Source organism: Trachemys scripta, chromosome 2, assembly GCF_013100865.1.
Source record: "Trachemys scripta elegans isolate TJP31775 chromosome 2, CAS_Tse_1.0, whole genome shotgun sequence".
Taxonomy (NCBI): domain Eukaryota; kingdom Metazoa; phylum Chordata; order Testudines; family Emydidae; genus Trachemys; species Trachemys scripta.
The window spans coordinates 149,455,470-149,478,095 of record NC_048299.1 but is presented as its reverse complement, the minus strand read 5'-3'; the positions used below and the strand labels follow the sequence as shown (position 1 = coordinate 149,478,095).

The 22,626-nt window shown below is 42.3% G+C and overlaps 1 protein-coding gene across 1 annotated transcript in view; it reads right to left on the bottom strand.

Annotated features, from left to right (window-relative positions):
- The window catches only part of EBF2 (EBF transcription factor 2), a 171,899-nt gene that overhangs the window by 22,235 nt on the left and 127,038 nt on the right, over positions 1-22,626 (bottom strand). The window contains exons 8-10 of the mRNA XM_034761824.1: positions 10,579-10,696; positions 8,710-8,840; positions 7,725-7,851 (exon numbers count right to left, since the gene is read on the bottom strand). Of these exons, the coding sequence (XP_034617715.1) occupies positions 7,725-7,851; positions 8,710-8,840; positions 10,579-10,696 (376 nt within the window). The remainder of the gene's footprint in view (positions 1-7,724; positions 7,852-8,709; positions 8,841-10,578; positions 10,697-22,626) is intronic.

The window sequence follows — 22,626 nt, the reverse complement described above, 5'->3', positions numbered from 1 at the left end:
TGATCCAAAATTCAACTATGTCCCCCAAATTCAAAATTCATATTAGAAACCAACATTGACTTCTCTAAATCTTGGAGTACCCAAAGTCTTTGGCTATCCTCAACTACAATGTTTACCAATAAAATTAAGGATCTGGCTTTTGAAAACCCTACTCATAGGTGGTGATGGGATTTAAATGAGAAATTAACTCACCCAAGTGCTGAGAATCTTGCTAAAAATTCTTTGCCAAATGAGTTAAGGACATGCTAATCATTGAATAGTACAGAGTCCCCATTCAATAGCAGCATCTTCCATCTTCTTGTGCCACTTTGTCCCCGTAAAAATGGTCACTTGAAAGAAGTGGTGCCAATAGCTGAGAGTGTCCAATCCTATACAGCGCTTATTTCCTTTCCTAACAGTACTCAGCACCTTTCAGAATCAAAGAGTCAGGCACTAGAAGCGACATAGTGTCATCAAGTGACATAGAATATTACTCTGATCCAGATTTTCTGTTTATCTGTGTCAATCTTTGGTATAACACCATGAAGGTAAAAGGTCATATTCCCCACTGAGATACATTTTATATTTACTTTTTATTAAATAATTACAGCATGGCATGAAGTTTAAATATTACAGGAGCTAATAAAGAGGGAATTGAGTAGAGAAAACCCAGACCAGAGAATTTAGTCTTGGCTATACTTAGAATGTCTTCACTCTCCACTGGGAACCATTCAGGTTTGCTTAAGGAGTTTAATAATACACATTTCAACTGCCACAGAATCTAAATCCCATTTGAGAAAGGGAGAATTTTTTTTTTTTTTTTGCCAATCATGAGAATTCATGACAATTCTCTGGAGGGCCTATACATCATTATGTGCCATTTCTCTTCTTGCTTGGAGTCTACTAGTTTAGGTTATATATCTTGGACTAAGCAAAAAAATATGTATATATTTAACTAAAAATATTGAATGAGGAATATCCAAATCTATTACTCAAGGAAAGGAACTGGCTATTAACCAACATTATCTTTTTCCCAAGGGATTGGCATGTATATATTTGTATTGTGCTCTGACATCTTAAGAGCAGGAGAAGGTTCCTAGATCATATAAAACTGTTCTGAGAACAATTCAACCATACACACATTATATATATATATAGCAGCTTTAAGCACAAAGGACACGCCCAAAATATCCAAGCTGCTCACTTTGTTCACCAATGAAATGCAACCCCCTTTGAGGGAAACATTTCCAATTGAAGTTGAAGGGTGTGGCAGGGGATTTAGGTTCAGTTCCCAGGTTGAAATGTGGCCATGACATTGTTACCACCCCAACCCGTAAAAAAAAATGCTATGAGATGTTCAGGTTATAGAAGGTATATATGTGCTCATTCCAAAGGCTTATATGCCAAGATTTTGAAAAGGGACTAGTATTTTGGGGTGCACAGCTGGAGCCTCCTTAAGGGGGGCTGATTTTCAGAGGATGGATGCTGAGCACTTCTGGTGTCTCAAATTGGGTATCTAAATAGTATGACATCCAGAATCATTAGTCACTTTTTTGAAAATTTTGGCTATAAGTCTTAGGAAATCTTCCTGTTTGAGATCACCATGGTTGTAACAAGCCACTTTGGCAGGCCAAGTTTCACACACTAAACATCTGTTGAATTTTCAAGGACAGAAAACAAATTGTGTGTTGACATCAAGTAACAGGGTAAAAAGAGTTAAAAGCTAGTTAGCAAATCGAATTGTCACCTAAACTATTCACATCACTCTAACATAACTGGTTTGATAACAGAACATTTACAGTCAATAATAGAGCTAGGTCTAAATGCACTGCAGCCCTCCTTAGTTTCTCTTATGCGCGGGCATGGATTCAGCTGGTATGCCATACCCCGTACCTCTTTTATGCTGCCTCTTATTCTCTGGAATCTAAGCTTTCATTTACGATACAAATAAGGGCTTGTCTACACTTGGAAATTTATCAGAATAGCCGTTCTGCAGCTGCCCCCCCATGTGCGCACTTGTATTCCAGAATATGAGTGACTTTTCCCGTTTCGCTTAACCAATTTTGGATTACTCTCATTCTGGAATAAGAGTGTCCACATTTGTAGATAATCAGGAACAACTTCATGTGCAGCCACACCCTAAGTCTCTAGCTGTAATGGTTGTTGAGATCGCCTCCAAAGCAGAAACTCACACTCAGGGAACTGATGTGGTGCCATTTACCTGCATTTGCAGAACCGGAACAATAGCTCTGCCCCATTCTTCTCAATGAAAGCTAAAGCGTTAAATGGCAGCATTGTTATTTCTCTGTCCAATCAAATCACGCAGACAGGAGAGGGAGGTTGACATGCACATTCTACTGTGAGTGACAGCTCATTCTGATGCCAGCAGCAAATGGTCTTAGGAGATACCACTTCTTTCCCTCCCCTCCTATCAAGAAGGGACCAACCCAAGGAATTTAGGAGAGCCCAGCAGGGCAGCTGAGAAACTTCCACAAAGGGGAACCAAGCGCAAGAAGTGCATTGGACCAGGTGTGACTGAAAGGAAACCAAGCAGAAGGAGCCCAGCAGAGCCCATGGGTGTGTTCTGACCCCACCACCGGAAAGTTGAGTGACTAGAGCCCATAAAGCATATGTCGAGCATCTGCACAATCTACTGTTCATGGTGAATCTTGTGCATGGGGTTTATTTTGTGGATGAAGCTTGAAAAAGTACCACTACCTTTCTTTTTTCCCCAGTCTGAGCCCTGTCTCCGACTCTCGAACCACCTTTTAATTTATGACAATGTCATTGAGTCCTCTGCTGTATTTGCTGGGCCTTTACAAGCAACTCCCTACAGTCCTACGGCTATTTCAGTGCCACTTTCTGGAACGTGCCCTTCATAAGCTCAGGCAGGACAGCAGCTGCCCCCAAGCAAATCACATGCTCTTCCCAAGGTTAGTTTCCAGCGCTAGCTCCATCCTTGTAAGTACTGCTTCCGAGAGGAGGATAACAAGGCATTCTCAATTCCAATTTATAAACCTAAAAAAACCTAGCACCTCCTACAGTGTGCAGCTGGCATATATCCCAACCCAAGGCAGTCCCTTGGGAGTGCAGTATATCCCACGGATCAGAGAAATGTAGGGCTGGAAGGGACCTCTGCGTTGAGACAGGACCAAATAAACCCAGACTATTCCTGACAGGTGTTTGTCCAACCTGTTCTTGTACTGCATTGATCAGACTAGTTAACCCATCAAGCCTTTCTGTATATGGATGAAAAACTATGTTCAGAATCTTCCTGCCACACTATGTTTGAGATGAGTTTCCCTACAACACACTACGTGCAGAGCTGAGGTCAAATATAAGCTCCAAGAGCTTACAATGAGACAGATCCTCACCTGAGCGCCATTAAAGTCAAGAACTTGGGCTTATATATTATTAGAGGCAGAATATAAGGCAACTGCTACATTAGCCGTGGAGAACAAATGCCTTCCTGTAACAAGAACCCGGAAATGGGTGTGTCACCTTTATTCACAGCTTTCACCTTTTTATACTGCAAGATATTAGAGGACAATGTTTTGTCCTAAGGATGACATTTTACATAGTCAGTGATTAAAAAGAGAGAAACGCTTTTTGTTTCTCTCTGTCTCACTTTATATAGAATAGAAATGTTTATATAATTATATGCGCATTATCAAATTCAACAAGGCTGTTCAACAAACTCCATAAAGAAGCTAGCAATGTCAGTCCATTTTTCAAGACTTTTCCATAGACCTCTAAATTCTGTACGCGTTTTCCATAATGGGATCCTTATGGAAAAGGCCACACATCAAATTCTGGTGATGAGAGGAATGTGATGGCTGACTTGCAGCACCCTGAGTGATAGCACTTAAGAGTGGGGATGCTGACAGAACCTCAACTGCAGCATTGCTGGCACAGCGCACTTTCCTCATAGCCTATTCTGAATACACATTACAGGGAGCATATGCACTCTTGTAACAGCATCATTGTGGCATTCAGACTTACCCTTGAAATTTCTCTCTGATTCTTATACTTAACAGTTTATATCACTCTCTTCTTCAACTTGTCAATGCTGCTCTTTTATAAAAAGCTAAAGCTTCATCAGGTTGAACATTCCTATTTGATTGTATATTAAATATTGAAAGCTTTACTCAAATCACAGGGAATCGTGGACTTCAAACTACCAAAATCATTTCTGTTCCATCTCCACCTTTTTATAATAGATCTGGATGATCTTGTGGTTAAAACTCTGGGCTGGGACTCAAGACACCTGGGCTCAATTCCCAGACTTGCCACAGACTCCCTGGGTGACCCCGGGCAAATTGCTTAATCTCTCTCTGTCCCAATTCCCCAGCTGTAAAATCGGAGTAATAACACTTCCTTTCATCTGTTTCAATTGCAAACTCTTCAGGGTACAGTCTGTCACTTACTTTGTCTCTGTACAGTGCCTGGTACAATGAAACCCTGAGCTTAGTTGGGGTCCTCTAGGTTTGTGTGTAGTACGAAAGTATAAATAATAATAATAGTAATAGAATCATAGAACTGGAAGGATCTCAAGAAGTCATCTAGTCCAATTCCCTGCATTCGTGGCAGGACTAACTACCTAATTATGCCCATGATCTGCCTTTAGCCAACTATTCAGTGCTTCTAACACCACATGACCCTTAGTTAGCACCTTTCACCCGAGGATCTCACAGTACTTTATAAACATTAAGGCCCAGATTTTTAAAAGCATTTAGACACCCAGCTCCTCTTGAAATCAAGGGGTCAGGTACCTACATATCTTTAAAAATCTGGGATAAGGACCTAGCACAATGGGATTCTGATTCTATTTGGGCCTTTACATAATACAAATAATAATACTAATAACAGGAGTTGTCTCTCACTCTTTGATCTTCTGGGAATGGTGTTAAGGGCTATGTTTCTCTTAGGAATATTGCCCGATGGAGGTTGAACGTAAAGAGTATTTCTTTAAAGAAAGGGTTCTCCACTTTTTCATAGTGTGGACACAATTTAATAGAAAGGACCAACCTTTCCTCCCATCTGCTACCACACAGTCCACCTCCCCCCCCCCCCCCCCCCACCACTTTGAGCAACTACAGCCAATGCTTATAAAGAACCCATCAAGGAAGTATTTAAGACATTTTTAGCTGTTTTACTCTCCACAAGAGAGGCTTTCCTGTGCTTTACTATATTTCCCTTCCCTCACTATTGTTGTATGTGCCCGTTGGCTGCCATCCTCCATTCAAGAAGTGGCTGTATTTTACTGGTGCAGTAGGTAAAGTTTGTAAAGCACTCTGGACACAAAAAGAGCTATAGAAATTTTTTTTAAAAAACCTTTGTGTTTGTTCATAGCAGGGTCAAAACAGACTCATGATATCACAGCCGTGGCGAGAGAAAAATAAACATGTTATTTTCATAGCTTGGAAGTTGTTTTTGCTGCTATTATCAGCAACAATGACCTGGGGGAATTGATTACACTATACTTAATAGCTGTGTTTATCATTTTGCCTAACATGATGGGAGAACTACAAGTCCTTGGATAGATAGATTGAAAAGTTGTCTAATTTTACACCAGCTTATGTACCTCTGCATCTTCTGCTAACATGCTTTTTTGTAACATATGGCAGTAAGCACCCACTCGCTCCTCAGTGAATCTAAACAGATATCTCCACGCTGATAACAAGAGCAAAATAGGAAGATTATATTATCCACTCTCTCTTCTGCTATTTGTCATGTACATCTTCATGTCCTCTTTGTTGGAAATACACTAATTAACATGTCAGAGAGCAGCACTACATTTTGACTTCAACCCTCTATAAATGGCACAGATAAGCCCTGCACATAAAACACAGACCTACAAAAAGAGGAATAATTTCCCCATAATAGAAATACATTGTTTTATGCGTTTCTCCATCATTAAGGCCCTGATCCTGCACAGAAGCAGGTGAGCAGTCCAAGTCCATTGCATGCACTTATATCTTTGCAGGATCAGGGCCTAAATAAGTAAGAAGTGCCACAGAAGAACCTAAATTTTCAGTCGCTGACTCACAATATGCTCAAGAATTAAACAGACCCTCCCCTGGTAAATTTTGTACCAGACCCAACCCTGGTCCTGCAGCCTGTTAGTAAGTGAAATCAATGAGAAAGCTCATTTGCATAAGCCTACTAGGACTGGGTCCCTTATGGGTTTTTTCAGTCTTGTTTTTGTACAATACAATTACGTTTTCATGCAGATTTGAGATCACAGTCACTTGCGTTTCAGTTAGTTATCTGCTAGTTAAAGAAGCTGTGCTCAATATATTGCGGGCCACAAATCAAAGCTGTCTCTTTAAAAGGAATTTGCTTACAAAAAATTATGGCTAAAGTCTTACCTCACAAACACAGGGGTATAAATCCAGAGCAGCTCCTTGCGCTTTAGTGAGGTTATTCTGGGGCAAGATCAGTTTCAGGCCCTAATCATCTGGGGCCCAGCCCAAAGTCCACTGACATCACTAGAAGTCTTTCCATTGACTTCAACGGGCTTTGGATCAGGGCCCTATAGTGTAAACTCACTGGGTCAAGGATTGTTTTGTTATTTGTCTGCACAGCATCTAGCGTAACAGGACCCTGGTCCTAGATTGGATTTCCTACCTACTACTATAATACAAATGAATAAATACATTCTTAAGTAATAATAATAATGAAAGCTTCTAAAAACACATTAAAAATTAAAATGAGAATTATTGCTTTTTAAAAAATTATACATTTTGCAAATTTATAAAAATATCAACATTTCGTTGAAAATTTTCCCATTTTGGAAACATTTTGATTGGCTCTCCAGGTAGTCAAAAAAACCCACAAAATTATTAATGAAAAATTTCTGGGGGGTTTCAGGTTGAGAATTGAATTTTTTTGCTGCAAAATGTGTCCGAAATTTGATATTCTAGAAATATTTACCAGAGCTAATGGTAATAATAGGTTTTTTTAAAACAAAAATCATTGCTTAAATTCTCAGCCACCTAAATAAAATATGACTACTAAGAAGCTATTAGTCATATTTTTTTAATATATAAATATATATATATAAATATATAAAATCAATCCTCTAAAACATGCTCCCATTTTCCATGCACATGTATTAGGAGATAAAACTTTATTGTGTATACTGACAACAAATGAAGATTCTTCTTTAGTTGCACTGGTTTCTCTTTCTAGAGCTATAGATCTCTCTCTCTCTCTCTCTGTATATATATATAATTATTCTCCTGCTGGCAGAGGGGTAAACGTGGGGCATTAAACAAGTTGACAATATCCATTTAAAAATAAAAAAGCCATCAAGATTTATTTTGCACTCAGCTCATTGGCTTCTTTAGACATAAGACATTCTGCCTATCCCTGGGGGCCATCCTGAAAATGAGAGGTTACCCCCAGTGAGAGAGAAATGTAAAATAAATACGGTTATAAATAAAACATCTTCTAGTATGCAGAGCAATGCTATCAAGTTACTGTACACTTAATATATCTAGAGAGAGAGCCATACTGTATCAGCATGAGCTTTAATCTGCAAAATATATTAACATGTGGAGTAATATTCCCTTAGTTTCCTCATTGCGTAGAGGTTTTATCTCCTTACACTTCCAAATACTTCAAATAGCAGAACAGTTTTCAAATGGCATGTGGCAAGTATTTAAAAAAGAGTAATCGATATTACTGAGAGGAAGAGACATTCGTGTTCCAGCCCTCCACAGTAAATCACGTTCACCTACCGGTGTAAATAAACCTGCCCGGGGCTCCTTTGCAGAACTGTTTGGATTTATATGATAGTGTGACTTCGACTACACCAGGAATGTGACGAGGGGGGGTCTGGACTCGAATAGCGTGAGGTGTGATCAGCTGGGAAATAACAACAAGAGAGAAGCATGTCATGTATGGGTTGTTTGCGTTTTTCCCCACTGGCCCCTGGTTGTGTTTCTCAAGCAAATGAAACTGTTTACTCCTTCCTAGGAATTGCCAGATTGGATCAGACCAGTGGTCCATCTACTCCAGCATCTTGTATCCAATCATGCAAAGCACCAACTGCTTCAGAAGAAGGTACAAAATAAATAAATAAAATAAATAAATGGAGATATCCCATCTCCTAGAATGGACCTTGAAAGGTCATCAAGTCCAGCCCCCTGCCTTCACTAGCAGGACCAAGTACTGATTTTTGCCCCAGATCCCTAAGTGGCCCCCTCAAGGATTGAACTCACAACCCTGGGTTTAGCAGGCCAATGCTCAAACCACTGAGCTATCCCTCCCCCCAGGAAGAGGGATTCTAGAAGAATCTACAAGAAATCCTGCAGGGATACTACAGGGAAAGTTTCATCCTATCCCCCATTCATTAATTGTTGATTTATGCCCTGAAACTTGAAGGTTTGTTTCCTTTCCCAAACTCCTGGCCTTTTCTTTTAATCCTCCCTGTAACTTTGGATATTCTTCTTATCCATAGAAACATCCAGTTCTTTTTAGAATCCCACTAAAAGTTCATGGACACAATGATATAATGTGGCAAAGTATTCCACAGACTAACCAAGCACTGGGCGAAAAAGCATTTCCTTTCCTCAGTTTTAAAGTAATCGTCTTTCAATGTCATGGACCATCCCCTTGTTCTTGTATTATGATGAGAATGAGCGAATAGTTGTTCCCCATCGACCTTCTCTATACCAGCAATATCTAGCTTCAGCTATTCAATAGCAAGTTACTTTTGCCTACCTCACTCCATACAAGCATTGTCCCAAATACCACTTGTAGCCCATCGAAGAAATTGTCTCCTATAATGATCACCATTGCGCCCCCTGTAGTCCAGCCTTCACTTGGGCTAATAGCTTTGATGCATGGTGTGGCTAAACAAAAAAAGGGATAAAAATGGTAGGTTAGTTTTCTTGCAACTAGTCTGGGAGGCTAGGTTTTCGGGTAGGTCGGGGCCAGTTAAACCCCGTGACTGGATAGGCAACACTGTTATTTGCACAAATTGCACTGGTGCAAATCATGGCTTATCACACTTTCGCCTGACCGCTCTAGGGGTTTGCACTGCTGCAGCTGTATTGCTGGCTTGTATCCCCCAGTGCCACCACAGCCCTTAATTTGTTCACCCACCAAGGCTGCTTACCATTCCAAGGAACCAAAAATAAAATAAAATAATTTTGTTCTCCGCCTTGCTAGTGTTCATTACTCACCTATTCATTACTGGCACTTAACATTGTGTCATTAAAGCCTAATAGGCCAACTGTAGTAGTGGGTGTAAAAGTGAATCACTTAAGTGATTGTGCAGAGGCTGTTTTAAAAACACTTATTAGCATACGATCACACAAGAGCAAAAAAAGCAGGCTGTAGGAGGGATGTGTTACAATTTACTGTGTTTATCAATGGGATATCTTGTGTTTCCTCCAGTACCTATCAAGAGACAATTTCTAATAATTTTTGTGACTTTATGGAATAGATTTTTTCTTCTTCTCTTTTCCATATGTTCAAGGCCTCTGGACTATACATCCCATCAGGAACCCAATATGGTTTCCAGGCCATAACCAAAGTCAATCCATCACTCCATTCCCAATGTTGACAGGGTCAGAGGTGGAGGGGAACTTTGGCAGGGCTCCAAAAACATGAGACTCCTTTGAACAGCCAGTCAATCACATCCAATCAGTCAAGGAAAAACTGGATGGCTTCCTAGGCTTGGAATCCTGGGATTTTCCTTCTACCATTTCACTGCCCGCTGGGGGGGAATTAACACTGCTCCGAATTCTTTACTGATTCAATCATTTTCTTCCAGTTCATTAATTCTTCTTTAGGTTGATACAGGGCACATTTAAGAAGGGGGGGCAACAAAACAGTGTAATGAAATAATAGCCTTGCTTGTCTCTTCTACTAACATCACAAACTCTTCTCACTTTCACAGGCTTCAGGGAGATTGGAGACGGGGGGAAGAGACATAGATATGATTTTTAAGTTATTTTAAGTGCTGCCTATATTGAAGAAGTGGAGTTTGTGAGAGGGGCAGGGACAGAGAGAGGGGGGGTTTACCCACTTTGAAGCTTAACAGATACAGGTATTGGTAATTGCTTTAATATACCCCAAGAACTGTCCCATGGACGACGGCAATTCCTGCTTAGCCAAACAAACTAAAATCAATTAGTGTCAGTCTCCTTCTGCGCATTGTTATGCTTTGCGCACAGTTTGTTTAAGGGAACCACTGACACTTTTTCATACACATCTTGCACTGTAATGTTTCTGTTTAAGTAAGATGTCATGTTGCTTAATTTGCCTGAAATCAAGTCTAGGCCAGCTGAGCAGTAAGTCTGAAATTCTTAGCTAATTGTTAATGCTTTTACTGAGTTTTTCATCTTCACAGCCCTGTACAAGCTAACTAATTAATAGACGGGGGGGGGGGAGGGAGTCTCTCTCTTAGATGTAGAAGGATCCAATTCTGCATGTTGTGGAGCCTTTTTTTGGTTTATCTTCCTTCTCTAAAGCCCCTGAGGTTCTGCAGCTCTCTCCACGCCCACCAAAACAAACAAAAATTCAAGTGCAGAGTGCATGTGTTTGTTTTCATTGGTGTACCGTATTCCAGACAAAGTTCCATACCTTCTGAGGGGTCAAGTCTCCTCGCTCTCCGTCCATGTTTAGAGTTGTTATGAACAAACATGTTGTCAGACACTGCCAATACATGTCCATCAACATTCACTGTTGTTGATAACACAACCTAGGAAAAAAGGCAGGTAAATTACTTGTTTCAGTATTCAGCTTTTGATGTATTTATTATTATATTGAATTAAAATCCCGTTCTATTTGGAAAATATAATCGTTTATTTCCCAGTAGGGGAAAAAGAATTTTCAGCGTCTACCCTGTGCCTTCATTCCATTTAACATGCGTCCGAAGGCCCATATGCTATCCTCAATGTACATGACATAATGAACCAGCGACGAGACTATCCTAAGTTTAGTTTTCTGTGATGCATTGTAGCATAGAGGGCTGTATGTACAGACAATGAGGGCAGACTGCAGAGCACCAGAATAATGTGCCCTCTGCTATGTATATATAGAAGCACAGCCATCTGCTATCCTACACACACGTGCATCATAGGAAATCAAACTTACAACCATCTGCTCCTAAAACATAGGTTTCTATCCACTGAGATAAACAGAAGCTTCCATTAGCTGCAAGGGGTAGAAGGGCCTGGTTTTCAGAAGGTGGGCACTCAGTATTTTGTGCAAATCAGGCCTCTTTAAGGGTGTCTCAGGTTGGGCACCCAAAAATTGTGGCTCTCAAAATCACGGATTTTGAAAATCTTGCCCTTTTTGTCCAATCTCGCTGGGTTCTAACAGGACACAAGTAAACTCTTAGAGGAAATAATTGTATTTGTTACTGAGTCTCATTGAGATCTCTCTTTAAAACAAAATGTCCTAAGCTATAAATCCATTAAACCCAGAGATACGTGCATCTTTAAACCACATATATTAAAAAAAAAATCTGTCATTTGAACCAGTCTGAAGAACATGCATCTCGTTAGAACTTTGAAGCCCAGATCCTCAGCTGGTCCACATCGGCGTAGCTCCATTGGCTTCAACAGAGCTACCCTTATTTGCAGCGAGCTGTTAAGGATCTGACCCTGAGCGTGTGCATGAATTTTCACAGATGCAATTGTCATGCTTTAAGTAAGAGAATTTCAGGCTTTAATTGTTGATAAACTGTATTCAGCACACAGCAGGGAAACCCTGCCCTCCTGTAGGATTTTGCTGGTTTAAAGAATGCTCTCTCTCACTCTTTTTTTACGACAAGGTTAATTCATTCCAAAAGGCTCTTGTCATACTGTACATTAATACTGCTCATGCATTCCTGTCACAAAATGTGTTGCTTTTGTGTGTGCCAACTGATTTCATCATTGCACATTTGGGTGGAGTGAGACTCTGTTCCAAAGTGAACATTTCCCGCATGACAGAGCTGAACCTAGTCAGATGCACCTCATTATTTTCCCTTAAACAATGGAAATAAATTTTAATCTTTCACTGGCCAGCACAGACCACGCTATGGCAACGAGGGAATAGACCTGAATCATTCCAGTGTCTGAAATATTTACGACAAGATTTTAAATTGTAACCAAATGTAAATCAAAAATATATCCCATACACACACACACACACACACACACACACACATATAAAATATACAAATACCCAGTCACACAGAGACAATGTTATATATACACACACAATACACACACACACACACTATACATTAATATACTAATACACACAAATAAAATCGTACACATTACAGGCGTGTGACTATATAGGTATCTGCATTATACACATAAAGTGAGAGAATATAGATGATCTACATTCCATTCACAGTGTTCTACTGGTCCCTGAAACATGAGAGATAACTTCCGGACAGAAGTCGCATTCTTCCTAAGTGCTGAGCAGGTATTACTGAAACCCCCGTAAGACCCCTCTCATGTGTGGTTTCATTTTGTCACCTATCAGGTTCACCATCGGGCGGGCGAAGACAGGATGGAGCCTGGAGTAAATAAATAAAGCCATCCTCAGAGATGGGCCCAACTCACAGTTTGGGGCTAGATCTCAACTCGCTCTGTGTTTTGGAGGTTGTTGGAGCTTGGGTTTTGGTTTGGGCCCATCTCTTGGCATTACTGCAATTCAGCAAAAGAGACCTCATGTTGTCTTTACTATGATTCTTCTGATTCAGTTTTTTATCTATGCTACAGAGTAAGAATGTTTTAGATTATGGAGGTAAAGTTACTGGAGCTCCAGATTTAGCTCCACTCACTTCCCCCTTGTTGGGCGAGGACAATCAAATTGTTTAATACTGAAGATTAAGACTCAACGTTTTAAGAATAAAAGGAAGCAGAACATGCATTCCACCATAGTCTCTAGCTCCCAGGCCCTCCCCTTTCACAAGCCAACAACTGCTTTCCCCCAGTGAGTATTTCCTGGGTCATGGAGGGTGACCCTTTCCATCTGGAATCAATCAGTCAACTCCTGACAACTTCCTGAAACACCTCACTCCATTTCCTGTTCTCTCCCCCTTCTCTCTTTCCCCCTGGTTTGCTTCACTCTTCAAAACTACAGGCCACAGCAGCTTAATGTTAGAGGGTCAGACACAGTTAGACTCCAAAACACTACACAAGGACACCTTTGACCTTCAAAAATCTTTACATCTTAGCTAAACAAATCAAGGTCAACATTTCTTACCATTACCTTGTTAACCATTTATAGGCATTTTTGCCAATGCCCTTCTGAATGCATATCCATCAATACCACTTGTTCTCCCAAGATCGTAAAACATGGCAAGCTTTGTTTTCTTTATGTGCATTGAGTGCTGGTGAAAGGTGCTGGCCTGACATCCCTGGAGATTTAAGTCCTCAAATTTATCCACAGCACAGGCAAGTTACCTCTGGTACTACTAAGCCAACGTGTCTGATTCCTGATCTGATGAGACCACCTCTACGGATAAGATTTGGCCACTATGCTCATTCAGTTTATGGCTGCTCGACTAAGATCACCAATTGGTGCCAAACGTTGTGGTGGCTTTGGTAGTCTCTTGCCTTTGGGAAATAGACTGAGAACACCAAATTATTTACAGAGGGCATCAAACATCCTTTCAGGTCACAGCTGACCTGGGCTCAATTTGAACCGATTACCTAGAAGCAAAAGATTCTGCATCCCAGTTCCTTGAGTCATCCAGTTCCCAAAACTGTAGTTTTAGAAGAGAATGAAGACTGTGACCTGAACAGTTAGAATAAAAAAGGACAAGGCAACACATTCACAGATCTGAATCTGGGTTCCAGCACGCATAATGGAGAGATGTTTGTGGTCTTGTACGTGGGGTTTTCAGCAGTTCTTAAGATTTGCTTTGCTAATCTGGATGGTTCCTCTTTACTGGCCTCAGATATTAGTTAATTATTCCCCTGCCACATTAGAAACCTGGCACGCTTCTTCAAGTGCTTGTTCATGTTCATTCCAATCCAATCAGGTATATGCGCACACACATACACAGTAGCCGGAAGATTTTTCCTCTAGCAGCGTCCACGGGGTCGCCCTTCATGGCGCCCATTAAAGGGCCTTGCCAACCTGCCACCCCCTCAGTTCCTTCTTCTGCCAGTGACGATAGCTAGAACTTCCCCTTGCTCTTGCTTCAGCAAGTGGCTTAGCAGTACTTTCGGTTTTCGCTGTAGTGTGTTAGTATAGCATAGTTAGTTCACTTATAAGTTTCAGTTATGGGGGGTTCCCCCCTTTCCTCTCCCTCGTTTTTCTTCCCTTCTTATTTGTCACTGGGGCATGCTGCGATCCCTGGGCTTCGAGACTTGCCAGGACTGCGTGAAGCGCATGCCTAAAAGTTACCCCCACCCCTCCTGTTTACGGTGTCTGGGCGAGGGTCACCAAAAACATAGCTGCAAGATCTATCAGGAATTCCAACCGAGAACTCTTAAAGAGAGGGTAAAAGATGTAATCAACTACAACTCCGAATATCTAACCAGCAGGGCATCAGCAGCAGGTACTCCTACAATACCTGCTCAGCAATGGCTAAATTCACGGAGTTGCTCCCCTCGGACTCTCAGATCTGTGGTGAACAATACCCATTACCAATATACAGTCCTTCCGTTGGGCCTGTCAGCAGCACCTTGAGTCTTCACCAAGTGCATGGCAGTCGTCACTCCAACAGCTCCAGTCACGGTTAGCATCCGTGTATCAACCAGCCCAGGACAGCTTGGACTGGATCGTAACCCTGCCTTGCCCAGTCCTTGACTCCCTCCTGTGGTGGCTCGACCCTCAGGAGGTATGCTCAGGGTCTCCTTCACCAGTCCACAGCCGTCTCTTTCACTAGTGACGTACGCATCAGACTTGGGCTGGGGAGCACACCTAGGAGACCGCAGGACTCAGGGTCTCTGGTCTTAGGCGGACCTGGGTCTCCACATTAACATCAGAGAGCTGAGAGTGGTGCGCCTGGCTTGCCAGACCTTCTGGGCACACTTAACAGGACAATGTGTATCAGTCATGATGGACAACACCACGGCAATGTTCTATATCAACAAATGGGGCAGCACACTCCTCTTCCCTGTGCCAGGAAGCCCTCATGCTGGGGGACTTCTGTGTAGAACATTCAATACACCTGCAGGCGTCGTACTTTCCCAGGGTACAAAACGAGCTGGCGGACCACCTCAGCAGGTCCTTTCATGGCCACGAGTGGTCCCTTCGCCTGGATGTTGCGATTTTGATCTTCCAAAGGTGGGGCTTTCCTCAGATAGACGTATTCGCCACGCGACGCAACAGGAAGTGCCAGCAGTTCTGCTCCTTCCAGAACCACTGCCTGGGCTCCAGAGTGGACATGTTCCTCTGCCCATGGGGAGGTTGTCTCCTGTATGCCTTTCCACCCATAACGCTCGTTCACAAGGTACTCCTCAAGATCCAGAGGGAATGAGCTCAAGTCATATTGATAGCTCCAGACTGGCCCCACCAGCACTGGTACACATCTCTCCTAGACATGTCCTTGGAAGCTCCAGTCGGCCTGCTGCTCTTCTCGGACCTTCTGACACAAGATCATGGTCGTCTCCAACATCTGAACCTCCGATTGCTGCACCTCACAGCATGGAAGCTCCGTGGTTGAATCCAATGGAGCTTTCCTGTTCAGACCAGGTTAGACAGGTCCTCCTTGGCAGCAGGAAACCCTCTACGAGTGCTACCTACCTTGCCAAGTGGAAGAGATTTTCAATCTGGTTGGCACAGCGCCGTTCGTCCCCGACGCTAGCCTCAGTGCCATTTATTCTGGACTACCTTCTCCATCTGAAGCAGCAGGGGCTTTCAACGTCGTCAATAAGGGTTCACTTGGCCGCCATCTTGGCCTTCCACCCGGGCACGGAGGGCCCCTCTGTCTTTGCCAACCCAATGGTCAGCCGGTTTCTAAAAGGTCTCGACAGGCTATACCCTAACGTCCATCTGCCTGTCCCAGTCTGGGACCTCAACCTGGTCCTTTCTAGACTTACAGTACCACCCTTTGAAACCTTGGCGTCGTGCTCTCTGCCCTACCTATCTCACAAGGTCGCGTTCCTGGTAGCAATAACTTCGGTGTCTGAACTCAGGGCCCTAACCTCAGAGCCCCATTACACTGTGTTCTATAAGGTCAAGGTTCAGCTCAGACTTCACCCTCCTTTCCTACTGAAAGTTGTGCCACAGTTTCACATTAACCAGGACATCTTTCTCCCGCTATTCTACCCTAAGCCGCATTCCAGCTGCAGGGAGCAGAGACTCCACTCTGTAGATGTCTGCAGGGCGCTGGCCTTTTACATCAAGAGAACGAAACCATTCAGAAAACTGGTCCAGTTACTTGTGTCATTGGTGGACAGAATGAAAGGTCAGCCTGTGTCATCACAAGGCATCTTGTCATGGATAGTGTCCTGCATTCATGAGTGCTATAACTTGGCAGGTGTCCCTGCACCTCCAATCACTGTGCACTCCACCAGGGCGCAGGCTTCATCAACAGCGTTCCTGGCGCAGGTTCCCACTCAGAAAATCTGCAGGGCGGCGATGTGGTCCTCCATCCATACTTTCGCCACGCACTATGCGATTACCCAGCAGGCCAGAGACGATGCAGCCTTTGGGCGAGCAGTGCTCCAATCAGTGGACAACTTCGACCCCACCACCTGAACTTGGGCTTGTGAGTGACCTGATTGGAATTGACATGAACAAGCACTCGAAGAAGAAAAAATGGTTACTCACCTACTCGTAATCGTTGTTCTTCCAGATGTGTTGGAATGGACATGAACAATACCCACCCTTCTACCCCTCTGTCGGACTAGCCGGCAAGAAGGCACTGAGGAGGGTGGTGGGTGGGCAGGGCCCTTTATTGGAGGCTATGAAGGCGCGACTCCAGGGGGTGCCCAGGCCGACCCGACGGACGCTGCTAAGGGAAAAATCTTCCGGCTACTGTGCATGTGTGCGCGCACACCCCGATTGGAATGGACATGAACAACACATCTCGAAGAACAAGAATTATGAGAAGGCGAATAACCGTTTTTTCACTACATCCCTGTGCTCTTCTCATTTCCCAGCTGCATTACTGTAATGCACTCTGCTTGAAGACCAAGCTAAGGCTTCAATTACCGCAGAGAACAGAAGTGCTATCCATGTTTGACGCATTAAACCTGGGCTCTATAGGCTGCACTGGGCTCCCTTTTGCTTCCAAACACAATTCAAAGTGCTAGTTTTAATTTACAATTCCTTACCTGGCTAACTGAGTGAGAGGCCACCTATCCTCCACACCCCTTCTGACAGTGAAAATCTGTCTAGATGGCTGTGATTAAAAGTCTCAAGATTTAAACCTTGGACACTAGCAGCTGGACATTCGCAATGGAGAATCCTTGCTAATTGAGTCTCTTTGTCAGCAGGGTGCATATTTCAATGTCCGCGGGAGTGGTGAGGAAGGAGGATTCCTTACCTATCCTGAAGATGTGTTGTTAGGAACTGTAAATGCTTCAAGATCCTCTGATGAAAATGTAAGGCAGAAGCAAAGCAATTTCTCCATCATATACACACTATATCTGTCTCTGCACACACACACACACACACAAATATGCTCCACCCCAAATTATATATATGCATATAAATACACACAGTGTTGTACATGGACAATACATATTGCTTTTGTATCCCTAAACACACACATTTACATATTCATGCATACACATCAGGCATACATGCATTTACATACATGCAACACATCTCATCACTGTGGAAATGATCTCAAAAAAAAAAAACAACCAATCCCTGATACCATTCCAAGTGAGGAAAACATTCTTTATGACACTTGACATCTGGAAACAATATTAAATTCCTGATGTACTTTCCCTGTTAATTGTGCAGTCACAGTACCGTGTTATTTTAATTTTTCCAGAAGAATAACCACTATGTGGATATTTTTATTATTATTTTCCACCTGGGTGGAAGCAACACATGTACACCTACATACACAGGCTCATCCTGTTGTCTTCACTCAGGTAAGATTCCCACTGATGTCAATTTCAGAGTAGCAGCCATGTTAGTCTGTATCCGCAAAAAAGAACAGGAGTACTTGTGGCACCTTAGAGACTAACAAATTTATTTGAGCATAAGCTTTTGTGGGCTACAGCGCACTTCTTCGGATGCATAGCTGTAGTGGGCTGTAGCCCACCAAAGCTTATACTCAAATAAATTTGTTAGTCTCTAAGGTGCCACAAGTACTCCTGTTCTTTTTACTGATGTCAATGGGAGTTTTGTTTAAATGAGGACTTCAGGATTAGATGCTTAGTATGCTGTGTTTGCTGTATAGTTGAACTAGGGATGGGCTTAACAGAAAAATGCCAGCAACCTCTCTCTGCACCAAACTTCCACTGATTTCCACATTTAGTTGGAGTTCCACATTTAGACCCCGATCCTACAATTAAGGCACAGAGGACTATCTGCATTGACCTCATTTCAGGGACCCTAGCGTGCCCATGGATTCTAGTATGTTAGAATTTGTGGATTATTTCTTAGCCAAGGTGAGCTTTTTCTCACATGCTCAGGACTGAGCCAACCAATGAACTGAGCCAACCAATCTGGGGTCAGGAAAGAATATCCCCAAGGATATGCCTTGGTTTTTTCCCCCCTTTCTACCTCCCTCTGGAGCACTGAGAACGGGAAAACCCATAAGGGTATATCCCATGTTTTTTTTAAATGCAGTGGGTAGACAGGTCTGTGGTTAGAGCTAACATTTTCCTGCTCATCCACTCTCTGAACCACAATGGTGTCTAGGATCTGCTCAATCAGGATGATCCTGGATCAAGGAGAATTCCCAGTCTACAGGAGGCTAATGCTTTAGCGCTGAATCTCAGCTAAGCATTTTAGCTGAAGTGCCTCATCACAGGTCGACAGAATTACTGTCCCCCATTACGCAGCGGTCATTACCATTAAGTATCATTGGACTTCAATCAAGTTCCCTGAGAGAAGTCCTCATTAGAGTGCAGTGCATCATGTTTTTTTATGCTGTTCTTGGGGGAATTGCCCTCTGGGAATATAGTGATGATGGATATGGTGGTATTATGAAGGCTTAGATTTCCAGTTCAGGTGAACTCCAATTGCTAATATTAAAAAACGGGGTCAGATCCTCAGCAAGTGTAAACTGGCCTAGCTCCATGAGGGTCTCTCCTCGAACGACAAATATTTTCATTAATAAATGTACTGATGAGTTGAGTTGGCTAGAATTTGTGGGACCAATATATGTACAGCCACTAGATACCTGGGAAAATATTCACCAATCCCAAAAGTTGCATGAGTTTTAGTACCTATGGCAAGTGACTTCAAACATCTGAGGAGGGTAACTGATGTAAGTGAGCATCACAGAGTGCATCATTGTTATAATAATAAAAATAGTTTGGGTTGTATTTTATGACAATTCACTGAGTTTCAACCTTTGTTGCCACAACCCACTGGTGAGCATGTGGTTACAGATCCCTACATCTGTGCCCCATCCACAGAGGATGTGAATCTGTTACAACCCCACTTACAGAGCCTTGGCTCTTTTGTGTAAGATGTAGCAATTTATCCTTTTAGTTCTCCAAGTCCCCAGTCTAATCCCTGGTACGTTAGCCAAGAAGCCTCTCTCTCTCTCTTTCTCTCTCTCGCACACATTCACGCACACACAGAATTTAAGCATTTCCCACAATCAGATTCCTCCCCACTCCAGAATTCTGGTTTTGTAAATAGTGCATGTCACTTCTAAAGCCTCAGCCAAGTATTTCCAAGCACTTTACAAACATTAATTAAACCTCACAACATCCCCATGAAAGATAATTACACTCAATTTGCATATGAATAAAAGAGCGTACTAGATGTTCTGACTTGCTCAAGGTCAAAACACGAGTCAAGGGCAGAGTCAGAAACTGAACCCAGGAGTCCTGGTTTCCATCTCCTGCTCTAGCCATTAGGTTGCATGTAAGAAAGATGTGCGCGTGTTGGAAATAATTTAAAATAAAATAATCGCAAACCATTTCACTTTTGAAATAGATGGTTTCTCCCCACAGTAGAAAATTGACTCCAGGATTGGTCAAAAAGGCCATAAGTTAAGTGATTTTCATTGTGTCTTTGAAGCTCCTGCTCAGGAGCAAAGCACATTTCAAACAGTTGATGAGATCACAAACCATCTGGTGTTGCTCTCAAAACTGAAGAACTACTCTTAAAAAAACAAGAAACAAAAAAGCAACCCTCCCCCCCTCCAAAAAAAACCCCCAACAACCCTACACTCCGTAGGCATCTGGAGCTGCATTAAATTTACAATTCAGTGTTAATTTAACCGGTTTGTTTTTCTATTTTTTTAAACAGGTGTGATATAAATGAAATGAACTTTTCCTTTTTTTTTTTTTTTTTTTAAGTCTCTCGTAGCAGAACAGTATAGCTAAGACTTATACCATTCCTATAAATAAGCTGGAGACGACGCTCTGGATCCCAGCACCCTTAAGCTTTGGTTGTGAGCCAATTAAAGCCCAAACTCTGTGGTTCACATTTATCTCTAATCATAACCATTACCTTGAGACTCTTCCAAGTTATGAGTAACCCAGCCTCTTGGGCTTGAAGAATTAAGTAAAACATATCATACAGTGCAACTTCAATCTACATCATGCATGTTATGTGTGAACAGCAAAGCCTGAGTGTGCTTCATGCTTTTTAATGCACCCAAAATTCATAAGACGACTCTTCGGGTGGAACCAACTAAATTTCAAGTGATGAAACTAGGTCAAATCATAACCACGTCAGTGTAGGGTAGGGGACTGTTTGTGTTGTGTTTTTACAGTGTTTAGTAAAATGGGTCTCCAATCCCTGTTTGGGGGGCCAGTAAGTGCTACCACAATAGAAGTAAATAAATAAAGTCTCCATCCGTGTAATCATGCACGGTGTATTACATGAGTGATACCGCTGAAGTCAATCTACTTATGTGAGTAAAGTTAAGCACCTGTGTAAGTTTTCACAGGACTAGCGCTTTAATAATCCTCAACAGCTCTACTAAGAATTTATTAAGGAAACCCACTGAAATTCTTTAGATCTGGTCCACAAATAAAACCTAATGAATTAAATCAGGAAAAATCAATCAAATAGCCCTGTGTTTCCTATTTTTGCCTAGAAGTCAGACTCTGCTTTACACAGTTATGATGCGCTCGCATTTCTAGGATTGACAGCTGTCTCTTCGAACCTCATAAAAAAAACCTGTCACATTCATTACCTTTGTTGATGTAAAGCTTACCGAGTGGAATTAAAAGTGTTCGGAGTGAGAGAGCACAACCAATATTTTGGGATGACTCACATGTTTAAACTTTTGACACCATGTGGGCGTGCCGGCAGCGTCTGTCTGACGCCAAGGCAGATAAAACAGGTGTTTGCACAAATTAAAATGAGAAAAGAACTAGGGGAGCGAGAAGATGAGAATTCCCATCCAAATGCTCTTTGCACCCTACCCACTGCACTACTCTGCTCTTAAGAAAATCATTGCCCATATTCATTTTCTATCTTTATCTAACCAAAATCTGCATGGAACTTATTCACAATGGGACTGGGCTATTTACAAAATTTCCCTTGTCCTTCAACTCACCTAAATTTCAGGCTCTGTTACAAATTGGGAACTAAGCCCTAGCTCACCCGAAAGCTCGTGAACCTAGATTCACTGTTCTGAGCAAACCTGGACTAAGATCCTGCTCTCACTGAAATAAACAAGATTTTGCCATTGCAGTAGGAGCAGCTTTATTATTTTGGATCAGAGTCAGGCTAGCATCATGATTTTGACAGAGAAGTAGAGAAACCTAGGGGCAGTGACTGAGTCTCTTGATGAGGTTTTGGGTTTGACCCTCCAGGTCGAAGTGAAACTCCAAAGATATAAACCCATGTGGGCTAGAGACCAGAGGGAGTTTAAATACGCTCTGTGGAACAAAACCAGAGAATTTCATTTGGCTCCAATTTTCAGGCTTGGCGTGCAAGAAGGTAGAAAACCCAGAAGGAGAAAGAGTTTATCCCAGCTCATTTTCTTCTCCAATAAGCTGCTGATTTTGGTACAAAGTTCAAAGCAATGGAGAGGCATGTGTGAGAGGCATGCCAGGCGGATGGGCTCAAGGCATTCCATTGGTAACCTCGTGAATGACTAAGGCTGATTTCAGCCTCCTTGTTCCATGTTCAACTGGAAATTTAAATTCATTCAGGCTCCATAACATCACCACCTTGGGATCAGAGTCAAGAGAGTCAAACTGGGAGTAAGACTGATGGCTAAAGATTGACCTCAGCTAGAAAATTTGGATCCAGATCCAAACTCTTCCACAGTTTAGGGCATGGTCCAAACTCAGGGGTTCGGTTTCACCTACTGTAGAGACGGGGCCCGGGGTAAAAAATGGAAACTAGATTTAAACTAGATCTCAAGTTCCGGTGTTCTTGGATCCAGAGTTTGGCTCTGGGGCAGCCTCTAACCAACACTATTATTTATTTATTATTGCAATAGTGTCTAGCAGCCCCAGTAACTGACCAGGACCATCCCATTGTTCTAAGCACTGTAGAAACACAGAACAAAAAGACAGTCCCTAGCAGTTTCATTTCACTACATTCCAAAATCATTCTCTCTTGATCAGT